We start from the raw sequence: 23027 nt of genomic DNA, 5'->3' as shown, positions 1-23027 counted from the left end.
GAAGTAAAAGAGTAGTAAATTGCAGTGAAAGCTCAGTTTCAAAAAGTCTTCTAAATAAGTTAGGCTATGAGACTGTCCTTGCTTATGGTGAAATTAATTTGTTTAGGAGAGAATGTTTTGTCAGACAGGATTAGGATAACTACAGAATCTCCTTGTTACATAGGAACACAAGGTAACATAGAATTATTGTGTGAAAAATGCACACAAGCTTCAATGCCACAAACTGTCTGGTGTGGTTACAGCTGGGGAGGTAGGGCCACTTCCAAGTGCAAAAGAACAGTGTAGTGGTAAAATACAGTCAGTAGTGAAAAACTTGTATTCTAATAAGATCAAAGAGGTAAATGTCTATCTCAGCCTGTACAAGACACATTGCAGTGTTTGCATGTACAATGAAGTGAATTTTAGATAATCTGTTAGAATTTTGGATATTACTCTTGAAAATGGCAAGTTTCAAAATCACTTTAAATCTTTTGAACAAAAAATATTCAGCTTAAGGAATGTTAAATGTCAGAGTTGAAACATAACGTACCAATAAGCAAGTGAAAGCTGTTACCCTATTGGGCCTGCCCCAAATCCATCCCTTTCATAACCAAAGTGTCCCAAGCTGGTGCCCCAGCAGACAGTCTGGAGATAACAGCTTGGAGGAAGGTTGTCAGAGGTGTTGCTGGAGGGTGCCAGCAGTAAGCTGGCTGTGTACTCGAGTGTCAAAGGAGCTCTAGAAGTGGCCCTTGGTCACTGCAGTCCTTTTCTTTTTGTATTGCTGCTGAGGGAGCTCTCTTAATGGTCTGATTTTATTTTATTTTTTGAAACTGCTGCATCTCATTTTAGAAGTACAAGGTTAGAGGGCTTAATTTAGATTCTAGAGTAGTTATTCCAGAACGAAATTCATCACATCGAATGTCAGTTCCACCCATGAAGCTAACAAATTACATGTTCATTATCATCATGTGTTTGAATTGCCCCAAAGTTTTGCCAACTCTTAGAGCTGTACATGGCCGAAATGAGAAGTAGTTTGCATCAGGCAACTCTTCTGCATTCCTTGCTGCTAACCAGCTGCAGAATTGGGACCATGCAAATCTGGTTACTGCTGCTTACCCTACCAGGCCTCCAGAACTGTTAAGCAAAGCCTTCTGCTTGGCTTCTTATTATTATAACTTAAATGCATACTTAATAAGTTACAATATAACTTGAACACTTGCATCTCTTGTTGTTCCAGTGTCCAGGGATATAAAGATAACTATCACCTCTGTCAAGTGCTGTGAGACTTTTTTTATTATTATTAAAAAAGAAAAAAAAAAGTTCTTTAAAAGAAACAGATACTGCTATTGTTCTCGACACAAAATTTCCCTTTGGCTTCAGACTTGAAATAATAGTCCTAGGCTACCATTTGCCCTAACGTCATGACTCTAAAAATACTGTTTTATTACCTCCAGTGTTCATTACGTCTGGGGAAAAAGGGGGATTGTAGTTAGGTAGAGAAAGGCATTTTTGTGTCTGTGTGATTTTTGGATAAAATAGTTCAGGAAACAGAATTACGATTTAAAAAAAAAAAAAAAAAAAAAGGGTTAGAAATACATCTTTAACCTGCAAAATTGAAGACTTAGCTCTTTCAGTCAGGATGTTCTAAGGAGCACGTGAACTAACAGGACACTGGCGTGGGTCAGCCTGGTGATGGGGTGGGGATGGGAGTGGGGATGGCAGCTTGGCTAGCGAGGCCTCTCCTGTGGATTTTTGGGTAGGATTCAGCCAAAAAAAAAAAAAAAAAAAAGAGAGAGAAATAACACCTATGGAATGGCAGACAAGTCTTTAATTACTGTAATTAAGTGGCTCTCAAACACCTAGTAATTAGGTCTTGCTCTGTGTCCCCTCCCCTGCTACAGTTCTCCCCTAGGTCTTTAGGTTTTATCCCAAATTCCAGCCGATCACTTTGTTTTTTGTACCGCCTGCCGTGAGGCGGGCGCGTTTCGCCGGCAGCTCCCTGAGCACAACCACCCTGCGCCGGGGCTCGCCTTTGGGCTCGCCTTTGGGCTGTCCCCAGGCGACACCGGGCAGGCAGCGGAGCCTTTTTTTGCCCGTCAGCGCCATGCCCGGGGGCTGCTCGGGGCCGCTCGGGGCCGCTGAGGCGCCCCCGGCCCGGCGGGAGGAGCCCGCTGAGCGCCGCGCGTCCTCCGCCCGTCAGGGGGCGCTGCGGGGCGGCCCCTTGAGGCGGGAAGGGCGCCGCCGCTTCCCCCCCTCCCTTCCCCCTTTCCCCCCCCCCTTTTATTTTTTAATTCCCCCAACAACCCCTCTTCTGATTGGCCCCGCGCCTCTCTCTTCTCTCCCGGCAGCCAATCGCGCCCGGCGAGGAGCTGTTGGTGTGGTACAATGGGGAGGACGACCCGGAGATAGCCGCCGCTATCGAGGAGGAGCGAGCCAGCGCCCGGAGCCGGCGGCACTCCCCGAAAGCCAGGAGAGGTGAGGGGCGGCACGGCGCGGGGCTGCGGGGGGACGGAGGGACGGAGGGAAGGCGCCGCCGCCTCAGCTCCCACCCGCCCGGGCCCCTCCGGCCGCCGCCGTGACCTTCGGGGGCGGAACGGGGAAGTTGGGGAAGCCGCGGAGCGGGGAAGCGGCCCCGGGAGCGGGGCGGGCGCCACACGGGGGGCTCCGCGCACCCCGGAGCCGCCCCCTCAGCGCCGCGCCGTGAGGCGGCCCCGGCAGGGCTCGGCCTCTGCCTATGCCGGGGCCGGCCCGGAGGGGTTCAGGCGCCTTCGTCAGCGTGGAAATATGTCAGAGCGGGCCTCCCGCGGCTCTTCCAGCGTTAAGGCAGCAGCCATATATTTATTTTTATTATTATTTCTTTTTAAAGTGCATGTGGCGCCGCGCATCGCCTTATATAACCGGCATTTCGGTTCAGAGCAAAGCACCCGCTCGGTTTTTAGGGTTTTCTGTTCGCTCCCTGCCGGTCCCGGCACTGCGGCGGGGGTGTCGGAGCCTCCCGTAGCGCCTCGGGGTTTGCTGCAGGTGACAAACGAGCCGAAGGAAGGAAAGGGCCGATGAGAAAATGGCATCGCTCTAAGTCAGCTCACAACCCAAGGCCCCGTCTGACTTGGGGTGCAGTTGTGGAACTCGCGTCGGGAACAAGATCAGCGTTTGGGAAAATGGTTATTATATAAATCTTGTTTATTTTGGAGAGTGACGTGGGGCCTGGGAGAATGAAATATTGCGAGACGATCGGTTGTTCTTTTGAGCACTAGCTCATAGTCTGAACTTTCACAAACTCTGCGATTCAAGCACTGGCTATTATTTTGCGATCTGTAACGAAATACATTTGGCATACATACGTAGGTAACTCTTGGTAAATTAGAGGTTATATTATGCTTTTTCCTAAGTGCGCATTATCTCGGCAAATAGAATTTGTGTGCATGTGATTTACCTGAAAGGCTAGAAAAACAACTTGAAAGAATTTAATTATGTTATAAATTAGAAAAGCCAGACAGAATCATTTCTAAGGTAATTTTACATGGCCCAGAACTTCTATTTGCATTCATGAAGTTAGAGGTTAAAAATACCAGTAAATCAATTTGGGAGTTCCTGGATTTTGTTGTACTGTTTTCTAGATGGGGAGTTTTAACTGTTAAGGGCTTTAATTATTTCAGACTGTCATCTTTTAGAAAAATAAGTGTTTTCTCTCTGTTTCATAAATACAGCCTCCTTCCCAAATCTCACATACACACAGAAAAGTAATAATTCCAAACAATATAGATGATAATAGAATAAGAATCATAGATAATAGATTAATTCTACAGACAAATTATTCTTTTATCATTCTTATAATTTTATTCTTGTATCATTAAGCAGAAAGACCAAATTCTTAGTATTGTGTTTTGAATTGTTATGAGTAAAGCTTCATTATTTATGTTGCATAAGATGAGTCAATTCACAATATGTGCTTTGTTTATCTTATAATACGTACGTACGTATTTTGAAACTTTATAGTTCTATTTTTAGGAGATTCCAGTGGATTATTTTTTACCCCCCTTCTTGGTTATTTTAGTATTTGCAGTAATGTCAAATATTTGCAACTCACGCTGATTTGCTTTTAAAAATATAACATATTCTGCTGAATTGATAGCTGTAGCTGCAGATAAAATTCCAAAATGGTTTCCATTGATAATGATTCTTTTGCAGATTCAAGGGCTGAGGTTTTATGGGAAAATTAAAGGAAGTGTTGATGAGCTATGAATTCAGCAAGATCAGAAAGGTTTTTGTTGTTTGGTTTTGATTTTTTGAAATAATACTAACTATACTATAAAAATGGGGGGAGGGAAATGTGATTTTACTTCTTGCATATGAAAAAAATGGGAGGAAGTACAACGTAATCATGCAAACAAATTCCCAATTTTAACAGACTTTTTGGAGAGTAGCTTCTCAGGAGAGTGAGATTTGAATTTTATTAGTTAGATCAATTGCTTCCTTTTTTTATGAAATTAATTTTGCTCTGTTACAGATTGTACTCATACACTTTCAGAGGAGAAAATAGAACTAAATAAGAACTGCCAAGTTTAAACAACTGTGAATTAGTGTCCTGTAGAAACACATTTTCCAGAAAAGGAAGCTGACAGTTTAGTACCTTACAAATGACTAGACAAGACCTTATTTGAGAAATACATTATAATTGAGTTTTTCAAAATGCGCAGCTATTTAATAACTAGTCTTTGTTCAGTAAAAGAAAACTCCTTTGGAGTTTTTAATGCATTTTTTAGGCCTTGTCCTTGAATGTTAAGATAGCTAATATTTGACAAACAGTCTTGTTGCTGCAATTTGTTTAATGAACTCTGATAAAGTGATAATTTCACAGCTACTAAAATTTTGCCCAACGAGCTGATGCTTACACCGTTGTAAAACTTTTCACATTGCAGTAGGGTTTCTCTCGATTTCTGAATAAATCCTTCCCTGATCCCAGTTCAGACCGTCTTACCATAAGAGGTAATCCTTACCGAATTTGTCAAGTCGGGATGGCATTTCAGAATCAGCAGCTGACCCAGTCTGGGACAGACACAAGATACAGATGGAAATATCACATTCTGCTTGACCTTGATCTGACCTCTGTTTGCAAGTGATTACTGACACTGGTCCATAATCTCCTTCGGAGCATGTTTAGGATGGCACCTGGCATTCTCCTCTATCCCGGTCTCCTCTAATGTGTTTGCAGAAGGTGGGACCTTGGTTATGCCTCGGTTGTGTTTCTCAAAACTCCCCTGCTCTTTAGTTGCATGACTTCTTTGCCAGTTTTGGTTGTGTCATCTGCCTTCAAAAAGCATTTTGAAGTATTCCATCTTCCAGGTGTTAGTGTGAATAGTTATTGTTTGAGAGTTTGAAAGTTTTCATAACGTCAGTAAATCTTTGGTTTTTTCTTTTAATGTGCAAACCACTTTTGTTAAATTAAGGAAAATGACAGTTCTTACTAACTTAGTTTTCTGCATTGAATGATTGCTTGTAAAATGTTGTTGCTAAGGTGATGAGTGTATTTGAGATTTGGAAGGAAATTCAGTATTATAAACGGGTCTTTGGGGAAAAAATACTAAAAACTTGGTTAGTATCAGACTTATTGGAGCTAACCCTTGTTATCTTTGACATGAATACTAAGTGGTTAGGAACCAGCAGCTGCCAGTGCCTAAGAAGATTGTCTTGGTCAACAACTAGCAGAAAAACGATCAACACACTTTCTTGCTTTTGTATTTCCTGAAATTTCAAGTATTTGTTAAGCTTTCTAACTTCTCCCAGGTTGTAGTCAATATATTTTTGTTCTGCCTATCGAGCGTGGAGGAAAGATTGTTCAAACCAAATGCATCAGCACAAGTTTTCTTTGTTAATTCCCTTTCTGAGGTTTGGGGTGGGGGGAATAGCCTGAATTTAACTTTATAGTTAAATTCATCAATCTGTTTACATGTCAGTGGAATAGGGGGAACTTTTTCCCTTTATCAGCACATTTCTTCCTTTATATATGTCAGTGTAGTAACAGTAATAATATGGAAGATGAATACTTACTTCAGAAGGTTCCTAAAACATGATTTTCCCTTCTTAGACTATTACAGCTGACTTTTCTCTTGCTTTATTTTTTTTTTTTCCTCTTGCAAGAACTTGTTTACTCAGTGTTTTGGGCGTCTTTGGCTTTATACTGAATCTTCCTTCTAAAAGCAACTTTTCACTAGCCAAATATGTTAAAGAAAGGATGGTCATACATAAAAATGTCCAGTGGTTTTATCAGGCTCTAATCTAAGGTGCTGAGTAGGCTCCAAAGCGCTATCAGGCAGTGCTAAGGTAATCTGGATAGTTTCAGTCATAGATTATGTGGCAGATCAAATGTGTGGTCTCGGAGGAGGAAAGATACTGGCATTACATGAGATAAAATGGTGCTCTGCTACGTGCTTGTGTATAACACTTCTTAAACTTTATTTTCCAGAGGGGAGAAGAGGCCAGTGTTTTACTTCTGCACTTATTTATAACCCAGTGGTAGTGCTTCCGTGCTGTGCTGCTCAGCCGTGTTTGTGTCTTAGCAGTGTTCCTTCTAGCACTTCATCTAAGCAACAAACCCCAGTGGCATAATTTCTGCCATTGTCTGGAGTGAATGCCGTGAGTGCCTCTTCAGTATCTTCTCCCTGCAAAGTCAGGCTCTCAAGAGAGGAGGAAAAAGTCTGTAATTTCACTTGACTGAAAGCATGCTGCGTGAGGCAGTTTGAATGGGAGCCCGTCATAGAACTAAGTGGCCTCTTGGAAAACCCAGTTGTGTGTCCTCTTAAAATACTCTATTGCTGTAGGACAAATCACCTGAATCAGGGTCTTGGGTAGCCCCAGTGAATATCTATGGTAGTAAAGTTTAAAGTCTCAAACTGTTGCTAATAAATTTATTAAAACCTCACTACCGTAAATGTCCGTACTGCTGTCGTAATGCTGTGTTTTTTATCAGGCTTGAATGCAAAGTGCAACTTCAGGCTTTTGCTTCAGAGCTTTTAAATCAATGCTGCCATAATAAAAGTTACAGTGGATTCACTTTTATCTGTGAGCGTGGCTATGGCTGAAACGGTGCCAAATTGCAGCTGCACAAACGTGAAAAGTGAAGATGCAATAGGCAGGTTAAATTCTGTGCATAGTCAGAATTCTTGCAGTTTTTTCTGTTAATGCTAGCATAGGCATTTTCTCTTAGTTCCAAATAATCACCTGCTCTTGGATTGCATAACTACATGTCCTGGTCACAAAAGGCGGGCCTTGGATTGCCATCTGGATGGCATCACAAATGAAAATCATGGTCCAGTGTTGCCGTGCTGATCTTTTTTTAATTTGTTACATGAATTTCTTAGCTAGAGTTGTTCATGGAATAAAATAGCTTGTGAGAAGATGGTTGAATGTGAACTGGAATGTGGCTTACAGAAGGTGGTCAAGTTCTGAAAGTTGTACATTGATAGCAAGGAAATCCCTCAATGAGATGACCTTCTTACCAAACCTTATTTCCAGTATAACTTCCTAGCTAATGGCTGGGAAGAGGCAAGGGAGGAAGGAGAAGGTCAGAAAGATCTGGAACAAAACTTCAGAATGAAATTTGCTTTGATTTTTCCAAGTTTAGACTGATTAACAAGAATAATTATATAACTCCAGTTGAAAAGTTGCCTTTGTCATGTCTAGGGAGCTGTATCTCTCCTTGCTGCTTCTATCTGGTGAACCTCTAATACATTCGAGGTCTTCTAGCCAGTGGAGATTTTCTCTTATCCTCCATTAAAAGGGGCTTTTTGAATAGGAGACTTGTATTACTTCAAATTTCCTTCTTCACTTCTCCAGCAACGCCCCCAGTTTCTGTGATAGCTGTTGCTCTGAACCTTCCCGAGCAGCAGAGTGAGGTTGGTGTGATTCATTCCAGCTTTGCTTCTGCCTACGGGTTTAAGAATAGGAGAAGATAAGACTTCATATCATAGGTAAAAATAAATTATTGGTGTATATAAAAAAGAATTAAATTCAGCATTAAAATGCATTTATTAAAAACTCCGTATTTCAAAGTTGAAGCTTTTGGAAGAATGAAGACTTACCATATTCAGATACTAATTCCTAAGTTGTTTAAAAAAAATAATCGTTTTTTTTTTTTTTTTAGTCAGATTATAGCATATTTATATGAACATTGGGCAACTTGTTTACTTGTATGCTGTAATTGTAAGGTTAGGGAAAGCTGCAAGGTTTGTTTCTTCTCCAGAAGCCTCGCGCTATTGTGTATACACTCCCTTTAAAAGTTTCAGAATGTGCAGCTGCTCATGGAAATCCACAGGTGTTGTCAGCGTGGGGCTGTCGCTGTTACCAGTATCACGGTATGTGCTTGTGCTGAAAGCTGGATGAGACACCCCAATTTTCATGCTGCTGGGGACATCCAGTTATGTCTGCTCACACATCAGAGTGGTGGTGCCACTAGGAAAGCAAAATTCCTTGTAGTAGGAGGAACTTCAGAAAGGGCCAGAAGGTGGTTGGGAATGCAGGGTAAGCACTTGGTGCTGATAGTACCAGATCTTCATTACAGCAAGTCGTGCAAGCATCCCGTGCACCCTGTGTTACTTCATCCTTGTGTGGTTTTGTCACACAAAAAGCTTATTTAACAACATCCTTTATGGTTGTAACGAGTCAGTATGTTTTTAGCTACCACATTATTTCTGATGAGGGCATATCTCTAATGTAACAAACTTTGAGTGATTTGTTTATTCAAATCAGATTGTAAACTGATCGGTATTTTCCTTCTTTTCCTCAGTTCAACCACTCTTCCATATGTTATTTTTTCCCCAAAATTAAATAATGAAACGCACCTAGATCCCAGTTACAGCATTTCTGAGCAAATTTGCTAGTGCTCTCTTTAGTTAACCTACGGTGGGAAGAAAAGTAAGGCATCAGACAAGTTTCCAATATTAACGAATGTGTTTTTTCTATTGATCAGGATTAGCTTTGGAACTGGGGGTGGCCTGGGAGAAAAGCTTAGTATTCCATTGCTTTTCCGTGTTTTTAAGGAAACTATGTTTTAAATTATCTTGAAAATCAGTTGTGTTATGAAGTTTCTATTAAAATATTACTTCCCTTGCACAAATATTGTTAGGATTTTCCAACACTTTCTTAAAATATTCTGTTCTGAGTCACAGAAACTGTTGAACTGCTTCTGGGGAGAAGATGTGGAGAAAAAATGGTGAGTTCTGTTTTAGGAAAGAACTTTGAATTAAACAGATTTAGAGACTGTGTTCAAGTACAGGAAGTGGATGAATTCCTGCAGGATGGGAGAATAGGCACTGTTTTCCAGAAACAAGTGGTTTTCTTTTTTGTTCTCATAAGTGCCTTACATTGTGTGCGTTTTGGAACTGTCCCGCTGCTTCTGGGAGCAGGCTTTGGTTATTCTCTTACCCTCAGTGAGTTCCTGCCTTGCCCATGGCAGTGTTTGGGTTTGTTGTCTCACTTAAACCGACGCGACTTGATTCGTGTGAACAAGCCTTTCTTGACTTCCTTTGCGTTGTCTCATGTGAAGTCAAGGCTTTACCAGGCATTTACTCTTTCACTTCGCTTGTTGCCTTACAATTGGAAACTTTAGGTTTTAGGGGAGATACAAGCTCCTCAATGACTGACTTTCAGTTTGTCCTTTATGAATCGTGTCCTCATGTAGTAAAGGCTCCAAGTTCTCCTTACAATGGGAACCTTCCCTATCTCTTAATCACTTTTACTGCTTTTCTCTAGCTGCTTAATTTTTACGCTTCATTTTTTTAAACTGTTTGAACAATACTATTAATATTAATTCTGTATCATTAATAGTACTAAACTTTAGTGGTTGTTCTTTTATTACAATTCACTGTTATTTTGCATATTTTACTTGAATTGTTTATGGGAACCTCTTACTCTGAGGACATGTCTACAGATGCCCTGTATAATTTATTATGAAGTGGCAAGCAGGCACGTTTCGCATAACTCCAAGTATGTCCATACAAAGTTTTGATAACTGGTTTATTTGTGGGAAGAGATGTGACTCCATTTGTACATGTGTGTGGCTGAGACCTGTCTTTAAGCATGAGAACTCCTTACTTTGTAAGGCAATTTCTGTTTGTAAAGTCTCTATGAAAATTCTAATGTCACTATTATAAAAGTGCAAAATATCAAAATTATCTTCTGTTCCACTTAATGCATTTTTCAAAAGTACAAGAAAGAAACAGTTATTGTCAGACCAGAGCGTACTTAATTTTTTTAGTCTGTCAAACCTTCAAATTTATTTTGTCATTCTTGCCAAGAGCCTTGCGTAGATTGACAGGAACGACTTTGTTGGAGAATTCTCACTGGCCTCCCCTCTCTGTGTGAAGTACCTCAGTGAAATGTAGCTGTCTTTAAGTTTTTACTTGGTTTTAACAGTTATTGAAGTAAAACTTACTGATGATTCCGCACTTCTATCTAAGAAATCGAGTATTGCCTGAACATCAGATATTCACTAGTATATATTCACTTTTTCCCCTGGACTAAGCAAGCGTGTTACTTATTTGCATCACCAGTGTATGTTTGTTGCTTAGCATGAAACCTTCAGAAAGATTTAAGAGCTTACTAGGCTTGCTGTTGAGAGTTAATTTTGTTGTCACGCTTACTATCGGAGTTCTGCAAGAGCATTTTTGACTATGATTAATGCCCCAGAACTTCAAAGAGGCAGTATTATTAATGTGGTGGTTGGCATGAAGTTACTCTAGTGAGACTATTACAATAGCTGAAAATCTATCTTCTTGATTATTATTACTGCAAAATGATGTGGAAATGGGTCGTCAGCTGTACATCTATTCTAACCTGTGTTGATAGCCAGACTCCTTACTTGCTAGAATCTAGCCAAATCTGAACGTGGTTTTATTTGGCAGTCTGTATGAAAAATCCGTTGTTAAATGGGAAAGGGCTAGTGTTTCTGTAAGTGCCTTGATTCGTGTAAATTATGGTAGATTTGCTCTCCTATTATCACTGGTCAAAGCCAGGTACAGTGCAAGCTTCCTCTTACTGTTGCCAGTAAAATCAAACACTTCACTGGGTAGTAAGCTCCGGTGTAAAGCAGCTCAGCAGCAGTGACAGCTGAGCTCTCTGTAGCTCAAAGTTTGTATCAGAATCTTAAAATACCCACCTTTGCCTTCGAGTCAGCCTCCTAAAAGGAAACGTGCACCGTACGGGTGCCAAATGTTAGAATCGTCTTGGGCTTTTACCGAGGAGTAGGTCACACCAAGTTTTAGCTGGCTGAGTAAAAAATTGACTTCCTGCGGTGTTCTATTTCAAGTGACAAGTAAAGAGCAAAGAGCCCAGCTTTCAGATCCTATGGACCCTTGTCAGGGATTGCAAAAGCAAAGTGGACTTTGTGCTGGAACTTCGTTTGTAGCTACCAAATCCTTAACTGTTCAGTGTCAGCCTTGAGTCTCTCTGCTCTTTTTTTCTGGTTTCTTGAGTGAAAATGTCCAAGTTACTTTTCAGTGAGGTTTTATTTTTGCATTCTACTTCAGTTTTCATTTTATTCTATGAAAAAATGTGTGGAAACTTTCTGCATTTTTCATGTCTAGTTTCATCAAAAGAGGTTAATCTTGACTGTAGCAGTTAACTGAGCAGAAGACAAATACACTTGTCCTCCGACTGGGGCTTGTTTCCACATCATTTGAGAAGTGGAAGAAGTTGTTCCTTGTAGTGCCCTTATGAGCCTATCGACCTTTCTTCATAAATTAGGCAGAATCCAGTTTGCTGTCATCTGATTTGGGGCAAACTGTACATTTAGTAACATCTAGTAATTCTTGTCAGCTCTATTACCCCGAGTGCCAACTGTTGTCCCGTTGCATCGTGCTCTACAACTCCAAAAGCACAGGTTGGGCAACTGGAGCGCACTGCAGCTAGAGCTGCTCTGGAGATACAGGTCAATATATCCTCTGTTTTCAGAGAAGACTGAAAAGCATTTCTCTAGGGGAAAAAAAAAAAAGGCTGCAGCTGAACTGAGTGAAGCATCTTGGTTCACAGAAAAAGCTAAGCAAATCCATCACAACTTCTCAACAGATAAAACCAATTCAGAGACTTAGTTCAACGTTATATTAATGAATTTCCATAATGTTTATCCTTGTCCTTAGTCTGCTTTTACATATTAGAAAGGACCTGTGGTGATAATCTGCCATATGACCTTGGAATGTCACTCTGAAGTTGGAAGGAGATGAGACTTTCCAAATTTAACAGATGCAGAGAAGCAGTTTTCATGCCTGCAAACGCGTCCTGACAGTAGCTGCCCATGAGCAGTTAAAGATGTTCCTTCTGAGGCTGAAGCCCATATCATAAAATGCTATCATGTTTTTAATGAGGGCTAATGGACACAAGCTATGTACTTACTGTAACAGGTAGCTGGTAATTCCATTTCTTGTCATCTCTACTTAATTTGTCAGTAATGTTTTTTCCTACCTCATACAAATGAAGGCATGTTGTTGGGCATCAGTTGTTCTCATTCCAAGTTACATGGTAATGTTCTTACACAGTGCCTGAGCAAAAAGCTCAGGGCAATTAAGTGCTATGCTGCCAGTAAAGAGTAGCCTCTAAAACTGTTACAGGCCAAAGATATTTATTGTTTAGGGCGAGCTTGCATTGCATGCCAGGGCTGATGGCTTGGTGCTTCAGAGGTAAGAGAGGGCAATAAGGGACTGTGCGCACTGTGGAAAATACTACAGAGTAAATCTTTGAGATTAAGTTTCTTTTTAGAAATTCAAGATACGACTTTATTGCAAATCTATTGGATTGCTGCTGATAACAACAACAACAAAAAGCAAAAACATCTGCTGAATGTGTTGTTTTTTTCCCTCCTCTTCAAGTTGTGTTGAAGAAGAAAATGGTAAAGTACAAGAAGGAAAACCGGAAATGTATGGCTAAGAGGGGGATGAAGTACTTTGTAAAAGAGAGGGGCCTGACTTTACTGAACTCTTTACTACTTTGGAGACAAGCATCTGACTAAGGACATGTATGGTGAACAGAGGGCTTTAGTAAAAAAGAGTAACACGATGGATTTCAGTGAAAGTAAATAAAAATATTATAAATAAAACCTTTTAGCAATTCTAAGGGGGTTAATTTTATACATGGGAGACTTAATCTGGTGGTAGCGGCACTGTCGGCGCCCTACATCTGTGAGAGGCTTTGCTCTTCTTTCCTCGGCGTTGGAGAGACTCCTGTTACAGTAATCCCCGTGCCCCGCCGGGCACAAAGGCCGTCCTGTTTCCTGGGAATCGTAGCCCTCGTACAGCTGTGTTCAAGTGAAGCTTTAGCCCATGTTTGGACACAAACGTTTGGACAAACTCCTGTGCATTTTTGGACTTAAAGGCAATTGCAGCTTTTCTCTGACCTTTCAAGAGTTCTGCTTGGGGTGGTGGAACAAAAACGCTCTTTGCAGCAGATCACCGCCTTCATTTGCGGTGTGTGAGGGGTGTTAGCCCACAGGCAGACCCAAAAAGCTAAGCAGTTCTGTGGTTTTTAAAAAGTGACTTACCAGTGTGATGACTGCTGCATTTGAACGTACTTGGTTTGTCAAACGGCAGAATAAAATGGCAGAGAAAGTCTGAAGTAGTTACTTCTAAAGATAACCTAGCCTAAAAGAAACAAATAAATACTGTTAACCTGACCCCCTCAAAAGTTAGCAAAGAAAATAGTACAATGACAGATCTATGGGTTGGTTATTACAGATGAAGACAGACTGAATTAACTGTGTTTGTTTAACTGTTCTGGTACAACTACTTGTGTGAGCTCTTGCATTTCTATTATCTTGCAAAGGCTGCTGTCGAAATGCATGCTGCTACTTAATCATCTGCATGTGGCTTTGTTGCAGGGTCAGACAAATGTTTCCTGGAGAGTTGTAGTGAGTGTAGGAGTACCATCCTCTGGATTAAAGGAAAAGCTCGTGTTCATGAAAGTGCAGGTTTACATTTTGAATAGTTTTCTATGTTTAAATAAAAATAAAGATGCCGTTTGTAACTGAGTTCTTCATAAGAGACTGGCTAAACATAGAGAACACCGGTTACTTTTGGAAACTCTGTTTAAGGGTTCTGTGTGTCAGCTGTCATTTTTATTACTTCTTTTAGCTATAATACTTAACATTAGCTAAATGAAAGCTCATGGAATACAACCAGAGACGAGTGCTCATCGTGTTTTCGGTAACAGGTTGGCCGTGTCAGTGGTGGCTGCGTAGAGGAACTTGCTGGGACTGGTGGGAGGCTGTGTTATTAGGGAGGGGAGGAGGTAGGAGTGCACAACTCTGAGGAGCGATTGAGAAATTGTAGAGCAGGTCTGACACTGCATACTTGTGTTCTCTGTCTGCTGGTTTAGTTTTGTAAGTGTCTGCATCGAGGTAGAAATAACATCTTTGTCTACTAAGATAAAAGCTGTAGGTTTAATTATTTACGCTTAATTGTTTCAGCACAGCTCTTGTGTGGGTTAAACTTGCATAGAATTAAACCCTGTGGATGTTTGTTTGCCCTGCTTCATAGTTGTTAGATGACATTCTGTAGCATTTAAGTCATTATGGATGAGTAAGTCTTAGCCTGTAAACTTAATGCTTCCTATGATTTATACTCAGGTTAGTCAGAGAAGGCATAACATTAAGGATTTCAGCGAGGTGCTGTGAATGGAGATGGCATGCTATGCAAACATGTATGTATTACTTCTTGCTCCTCTTTCTATTACAGGGGTAGTGGTACACGATTCAATTCACAAAATGTGAAGCATGTGAGGAAGACTGTAGGCAATTCATACTTTGGTTTCTGTGGAGTGGTATAATACCATATGTTTCAGATGGGCTTTCCCCTTGTAGGGCTCTTCAGATGCATTTATCTGTTTATCTGAGTGTTGTGAATAGCTTCAGCTAAGCTTTTCTGAGATTATGAAGAACTTCATGTAATGACAACATTTCCTTTTGCTTCTTTTAAGTCCTTTTGTCTTTTTTTTTTTTTATGTTGGCATGGTATACCCTACTGTGCTAACATTTGTCTGGTACTGATGATTATAATTGAAGAAGTTTGTGGTGAGATACAGTAACTTGATCTTAAGTGTTAATTAATCTTAACTTAATGATCTTACGTGTTCATTAACATGAAGACTTGGCCAAATGTTTGCAGAAATTGGTGTTTTAAATAGCCCCAGCTCAGAATTTTCTTAAGCTTTCCATGGCAACAAGTTTATCTGTTAGGCAAATATGCTAGCGGTCTTTGTGAATGCATTGCTCCATTTCTTTTCTGCAAAGTGGATATTTAGTGCAGAGTACAAACATTTTACTACAGAAATACATGCATAAGCAGCTGTATTCAGATGTATTGAACTAACTTCCCAAGGTGAGAGTGTTAGGGTAATACTTAATATCTAGTTGGATGATGCAGTAATTAAAATGCTCCTCTTTCTGCATATGTGAAGTGATGGTTGATGTGTAGTAATGTGTTTATTTCATAGGACAAGTTGTTTTCTTAATGATGGCGGTGGTTTCAGTGAGGCAGCTTGATTCTAGCAGTTACTGTAAGTCTTGTCTTCCATGCTTATGCTGTCACACTCTCCCACTGCTACCTCGTAAACTTGAATGTGTGTTTTCAAGGAAGATGAGATGCAAGTTGTGGTGGAAAAAGAGCATGGAAGAACCCTTGCTTTGCATCAGGAATAAAAGCATATTCAGGAAGCATCCATTTATTGCTGCTGTTTGTGGTCTTCAGGCAGGTCATTGAGTTCCAAATTAGAGCAAAAATGACTACAACAATGGGGCATGCAGTTTCTCTTCAGAGCCCTTGTTTCTATACCTCCTGGCAGCTGAGCTGCTTCCTGGAGACCCTCAGTATCCTTTGGAGGAGCCTGTTGCTGCACAGACCTGTGTGTGCTCCACTTGCCTCTCCTCCCAGCCTGTACCGAAGAGATGTGGAGAGCTGAACGAAGACAAGTGATGCTGTGAGTAGTCAGCCCCTGGCATTGAATTGCAGGGAGATTGCAAGCAGTTGGAGCACAGTGTCCTGCTGAGTCTTTGTCCTGCAAGCAGTAGTGGGTTGTGCTGGGCACCAGGCTAAGCGTCTGCTTCTGTAGTACAGGCCTGGGGCTGTGGGTGTAGACCTTCTTCAAGATTTTTCCAGATATTTTCTGTATATATAGTTCTGTGTGTTATCCCTCTTCTGAAATAATTGGGTATGTTAAGATTGGGCAGACTGAGAACACAGAAGTAAGGTCTTAGAGCTCTCTATTATTCTCTTGATTCTCAGGGGTCAATTTAAAATTGCACCTTACAATGATGTATTTTATGCAGTAGAACAGACATCAGCTGTTTCACGGGGTTTAATTTGTTTAACAGTACCTAAAATAATGTCCATACAAACTAGTATTGCAAAAAAAAAAAAAAAGAAACCACCTGCTAATTATTAATAATAATAGATCAAGGAAAATGGGGTCATTGTGACGTCTAAATGTGACTCTTTTTTGCATGTTTTCTTAGATACTTGACAGCACTGTTGAAATAGGCCTCTTAATGGTGCTATGTAGCCATTCAGAATTAATTGATGTCCACTTTAGATGCTTCTGTTTCAGGAATTAAGCTGTGCTTTTTATGTCTTGAGTCTCATCCTTAGAATTGCTTGGATATGAACAAAAATGTGCTGCTTTTGCATCCTTTAACTTTTTTTTCAATATTCAATTTTAGAAATAGTTGGTATTGTTAATGGAAAAAACAGTTGATATTGTGAGACTTGGTCTGTGTTTTTGAATCAAGAGATGGGTACCTTTCTGCCTAGGGTATAGTTCTGTTAGAGCATGCTGGAATGGATTTTATGTGTGCGCACCAAAGCAGCAGGATGCATCTTTAGCCAAACTGGAAAATGCCCCTGGTATAGCATATCTTACACTAAAAATGAAAATATTTTTTTTCTGTCATGACTCATCTTAATTCAGTATAGAAAGCATCTACCACCAAAGCTGCTGTATGTCAGCATTTGAATATGGGACCCTTGGGACTTGGGAGGTGTCTGTCAGCCTCTGCATTCTCTTGGCTTCTGTAGTAATTGCTCTTTCAGTACAAGAGCATTTTTCCCCCAAAGCTTGCTGTTTTGTTTCATGTTAAGTTGGAAGCTTTTGAGTTCAAAAGATGTTCCCTCTGCAGGTAGTTAGGTGCGTGGTCAGAAGTTCCCTTCAGAGCTTTTCAGCTATGCTTGCTTGAGTCAAGTTTCAAAAAGGAACTGTGGTCTGTTGTTGTGCTAACAGTAATGGTACGTGAGAGAGAATGGAAGTTAATGTCATAACATGTAAGTAACCTGACTTTAATAAAGGAGAAGTGTTGAGGTTCTTTCTTTCAAGGTTGGCATCTTTTCTTTTCCTGGCTTAATGCTGCTCTGCTCTGTAACTGATCGCTGCTGTTTTCACTTTCTCTTCGTTTTTCTCCAAGAGTTCAAATGACTTAGTGGAATAACCTCACCTGTACCAAGTTACATAAAACTTTGGGCACCATTTAAAATGGTTTAGTTACTGTATGTTATGAGATGGTGCGTGTGCATTTATTTGAATTCTATGATTGCTTTCTGCTATCATTTTGAATATGGCTTTTTTTGTGTGTAAAAGACATTCACTTTTGCTAGTCTGTCTTCCAGAACAACTAGGCAGATTTTACACATTCCTGGGAGTATAAGTAATTCCCTTTGAAAAGCACGACATGTCTCCCAGCATTCTGAATATAGGAATAGAGGAATTCTGGTGTGCAACTTTCCCCAATTAAAAATCAAGTTGCATCAGCATTTTGGAAGTCATTAATCAGAATAATGCGGAAGTGGTTACACAGTTGTGGTTTCTCCTGAATTTTCTGTAAGGACTGTTTAGCTTGTATATATGCTCAATCTTTATTTCATATTCTCCAATACCAAAATAGTTGGTACTTTAAATAGGAGGAAAAAATCAGAAGTTGGTTTACAGAATAGCAGTAACTACTGAATGAGGCTGGTGCAAGCTATCGCTAATCTGAACCAGTCCCAAAAGGATTAGCTAGCAAGTTTATGCTAGTAGATTGTAATTCATATCATGAAACCGTGTGGCAATCGCTGTCAGTGTGACACATGCAAATTTGTCTCCTTTCATATTTCTTGTAAGTGATCAAAATCCCTGTTGGTGATCAGATGCAAGATTCCCCTTCCTGCTTTATGGTGTTAGCTGTGAACGTGTTTGGTGCTGCACTTAGAACTTATTAAAGATAATAGCATCTTGTACAGTTTTGCAATACTTAATGATAGGATGCAGCTCCATGTGTATGGAAAGACTGTTTAACTTTTTCCCTCCTGGCATCTGAGTGTGCTTATTCTATCTCAGCAGCAGTTGCTCAGTTGTTGTACAGTCCCGTTAGTGTTTTGGTTAACAGCACAAATCCAAGTGCAGGTGCTGTGGGTTGTTTTGAGATGTCTTGGTCTGATCAATAGAAGTAAGTATGGGCAAATGGAGATTACTACTCCTCTTTAAATTGTTATCCTCTGAACTCCTCTGAGATAAGTGGCACTATGTGATTGGAATAGGCCCGTTGCCTAGTAGGCAGTACCGTGAGATCTGTGCCTGTTGCAGTGTTTGTACTAGATGTTGTATGGGTGCTGTAAGAGTGTAAAGGCAGGTAATGCTCTTGGTGACCTGTCTGCAACACGCATAAATGAAGGAAAGGGGAGAAGAACCCATGTTTAAAAACTAAGTGGCAAGACAGAAATTCCTGCATTCTTCTTCTGGTCTTTGTCACTGTAGGCAGGTAGCTGTTTTTCCATCTGTTTCTTTCATTCAGTTTCCTTTGCATCTTTCTTTTGCAATTCTTGTAATGCACATACACATATATTAAGTTCTGCCCTTCATTTATTCTTTTGTCATTGTTTCCATTTCACTTTCCCTGTGTTTCATTCCTGTATCTTTCTTGTTTAGACCAAGTGGAGGATCCAGCTGGCAGTAGCAGCCATGTAGGACCCTTCAGGAACCTGATGGTAAGTGCACGTGTGTACTTATGCTCAGGCTTCCACCAGGTTCTGTGCTGTGAGAAAGTTTTTCCCCTCCTGCAGGCTTCTCTTAGTTCCTGACATCTGAAACTGTAAGAAAACTGCGGGACAGACCTTGGGTTGCTTCCTCAGTGATACCCTTTGTATCAGAGTTGCAGGTAGTGTTTTTCTTTGGGACTATGCAGGAAGAGAATGGTACAAATCTTTCAGGTACACGTGGGTTTCAAAAGCACTTTGAGAACTCCTGAAGGAAAGCCTGTCAAAAGCTAGTTGGTGCCTTCAAAAATTCCTGAGCTATAGAGAGGTGAAAGCTGGGAGAGTATACCAAGAAAGCATCACTTTACTGTTCCTCTGTTCTTATATGCCCTTCCTGAACATCTGCAATGGAATATTGTTAGGTTTAGGAACATGAGGTGGATGCGTCTTGGACAGTCTTTGCCATGCTTGAATAGGGTGGACTTTTTTTTTTTTAGCATTTATAAAGGAAACTGCAACCTGAAAATGAATGAATGTGAGTGAAAGCTGATAAAAGGAGAATATCAAAAATCACTTGGCATCCCTTTGTGTCAAACTGAACCGCCACATCTAAAATTACATGTGTATGCAAGCAGTTTTGCTTGCTATTCTGAGTAAGATGCTAGATAAAACTTCTCAAGTGTGTTTATGCTTAAAGGGCGATAACTTACAAAATTTCTGATGTATCAGTGAGCAGGTTGCTTAATTTTTTTTTTCTCCTGAAGAGTGTGTCACCTAAATAACTCAATTTTGGTTACAAATCATGCTAGCAACTTCCTAGATTATAATTGGATTTGAAGTGCATAAATTTTGTATTCTGTAAATGGACAACACTTTGGAAAACCTGTGCTTGCTTTAGTACTTGAGTGACTTGTGTTGTTGCTTTTACATATCTTACCTCACATTTGAAAGAGCTCCCTTCATTTCTAATCTTGCTGTGAGAAAGAATCAGGTCTTGGTTTGAATGCTCTTAGAGTAGCCTGTCATTATGCTGAAATTCAATGCCGCATTGGAATTAAATGTAGAATTGTCCAGTGACTTCATCTGCAAAGCATCATCCAGTGCTGCACCACTGTGTAGAACTTTGTCTCTAACTGTGGCCAAGTTTGGCGTAGGTGAGTCTTTTCCTTCTTGTTTCCATCCTCACCTGTAAAGGTGAGAGATGCATCTAGAATTTTGTCAGTGAAGTCAAAATCACTGTTAATCTTCAGCTGATAAGCAGTCGGCAAAAATGTTAATAGTTCTTAAAGGGTTCTAACAACTAAATCTGTGTTTTGTTGCATGGCTCCTAAGGTGTGCTGTGATAGGAGTCAAAACTAGGAATGTACTGAAACTTTATACATAGATCTTTTCCCTATTGATAGAATATTTATTGATTTGTGTTACTGTACAGTTCAAGAGCAGTTTCAGGTGGCTTCGCAGATATTTCTGGGAACTTATTTGAAATTCTTCTCACTCAGATCTTGGTACTGGTTGTTGCAAGCAGTAGAGTTGCTGGTAGTACTGAATTCTGTCAAACTGAACTTTCAGTAACTTGTCAGATGAAGATGTGCTTTAACTCCCTGTGCCTTAGAACAGTATTGACAACTTAGTGTTTGGTATTGAAGTCTTGTATTGTATTGTCGGGTAAACCAGAGTTTGCTTGTTGCCTGTGGATTTAACACAGACTGTTAGGATATTTGAGAATATTACAGGATAATTGCTAGTTCAGTTTAGGAAGAGTGCATATATATTTTTTTGCAAAGATAACAGAAGTGCCTTCTTTGTGACCATACTATCAGTTTCTCAGACTGAAAAATTTTAAATTGGGTAAAGAGAGGGAAAAGGAAGGATAATTACGCGTACGAAACTGAAAAACCCTGTGGAATTTGGGGGGAAGTGAAACTTGATCTCCTTGAGAGGAAGTACAGGTAATTATTTGGATGGTGTGGAATGTTCAAATAAAAGCAAGCATTTTAAAGTTGACCTATCTTCGATCTGTTCTATATGAGAGGGTGCATACTTCAAGAAATTGAGTTTGAATAGAGAGCAATGTGATTTTTTTTTTTTTTTAAGGGTGTTTCAAGTTCTTGGCCTATGATGTGAAAAATATTTCAAGGAAAAAAAAAGGAGGAACTTATTGACAGGATTATGAGTTAGAAGAATGTGCTTTTAAGTAAGAGATGGATTTAGGGCTATGATTCACACTTCTAACTAGAGAAGAAGGGTCAGTGTGTTAGAGTAGTAGTTTGTGTGTTAGAGGGAGCAAAGAAGAAATTTGGATTGCAGCTTCTGGAGAGTTCTCGTTCCTAAGAGGTGGGTGTGTGGAAGTGTGAAGTTTCAGATGAGTGGTGTTTCAACCATGTGGTTATACGTAAAATGAGTTCTGCATGGAGAAATAAGGTCACTGCAATGAATTGAGTTAGAATATCTTAATGTTTCTTTTGTTATTACAATCCTTGCCATCAGTTCCAAATGTTACAGGACTGCATCTTTAAGAGCCAGGATAAAAAAGTAGCATTATAACTTCAGTGCATTGGTTATTGAAGTTTTGAATGCCTTCACATCTTTCATCACTGATTAGGTCTTTTTTTAATATACCTTTTTGCCCTAATCTTCATTGTGTTCATTATCTTGTGCAATTCTTATGTGCTGCTTAATTTTGCTAACAGAAATCATTAGCAAACTTGTTTGTGTCAGTGGACATGATGATACACCTTTATAGTTCACTGTTACCCAGTTCCGTCTAATTCGGTTTTGCTGCTTTTCCATGTTGGTCAACATCATACTGCTTTTGGTCTTCTCATAGTATTTAAACTTCATTACATTTATTTTAACTCTCCTCCAAAGCATTGTTCAGAATGGTCATGCTAGTATAGAAGTCTCTGAGCTTCTGTAAGGTCTTCCAATTAACACTGGGGATTAGTATTACCTGAAGAAACTTTGAAGTTTCCATAGACTTGTATGAAGTACAGTAATTTAACTGATTTGAAGGTAGTGAATAATTGTATGATGTGGGCTGGTTAACTCTGGGAACAATAAATTTCCGTTATAGTCTGTTTGCTTTGTAAGTGAGCAAAGTATTTTGGAGTCTTAGTTTTTTTTGAAACTCATGGTTATCTTTACTTTTAATTTCTTCTAGGCCCTAAAGACTTACTGCTTTAGCAATATATATTCACAGAGCAGACATCAAAATTAGATATACTCGTGTAATTTCTTGTAAATTACATTTTCTTGCATTCTTTGTTCTACACTTTGGCCTTCAGTGCCTCTTGCAGGTAGTGAATGTATTCTCTGACTTGTCCCTTCTTACCGATTATATTTCTCAGAAAAGTGTTTCTACAGAAGTATGTTATATCCCAAAGCTGGGTGTCGTATTTTTCTGCTCAGATATGAAAAACAAAAATTGCTGAACAGAAATAATAAATGTTGTTTTTCCTCCCAGGAAAGAAAAAGACTCAGGAAGGTAAAAACAAGGGAAAGAAGGCAACAGATACAAAGCAGAAAAAGGCTGACTTGGATTCTTCTGCAGATATGAGGGATTCTAAAGAGGGTGAGAGTTCTCAAGTATCTTAGTTTTTCTTTCTAGCTATCCTTTTAAATCAAAGGACATTTTCTGTTGCATTTAATAAGCTAGGGTGTTATATTAGAGTAGCAAAGTGAATGTGTTTATATTGTTTACCCAAGCATTTTGTTAGTAAGCAGTTTTGATGTCAGAACTATGTCATTAAATGTGCAATTGATAATAGGAAAAACTAATCTACTGTAAAATCTCTGTCCAAACCTCATGCCAGATACAAAGTATGCCTTGCCATACAGTACAAGTCCAGGTTGTTGTATTTCTCATCAAAATAAAAATGTAGGAGAAATGTCCAAGTCAAAAATTTGCATGATAGACGTCCTAGATACTTCCTGTATGTATTGCTGTACTTTTCTGACACTCCTTTGCTGTAGGAGAAGTCACTGAAGCTTTTAGAGATTTCCTGAAATGTTCTGAAGTCTACTGTTTTGTTTTCTTTGGCCACAATGTTCAGTCCAAAGATTCTCGCT

The 23027-nt window shown here is 39.9% G+C and overlaps 1 protein-coding gene across 5 annotated transcripts in view; it reads left to right on the top strand.

Annotated features, from left to right (window-relative positions):
* Positions 1 to 23027, top strand: part of PRDM2 (PR/SET domain 2) — a 71516-nt gene that overhangs the window by 25868 nt on the left and 22621 nt on the right. For all 5 annotated transcript variants that reach the window (XM_032201261.1, XM_032201258.1, XM_032201257.1 and 2 more), the window contains 2 exons: positions 2328 to 2454; positions 22423 to 22530. In XM_032201261.1, coding sequence (XP_032057152.1) covers positions 2328 to 2454; positions 22423 to 22530 — 235 coding nt within the window. The remainder of the gene's footprint in view (positions 1 to 2327; positions 2455 to 22422; positions 22531 to 23027) is intronic.

Source organism: Aythya fuligula, chromosome 21 (genome assembly GCF_009819795.1).
Source record: "Aythya fuligula isolate bAytFul2 chromosome 21, bAytFul2.pri, whole genome shotgun sequence".
NCBI classification, from domain to species: Eukaryota; Metazoa; Chordata; class Aves; order Anseriformes; family Anatidae; genus Aythya; species Aythya fuligula.
Note: the sequence above shows the minus strand (reverse complement) of the source record. Positions and strands in the feature narration are given on the sequence as shown.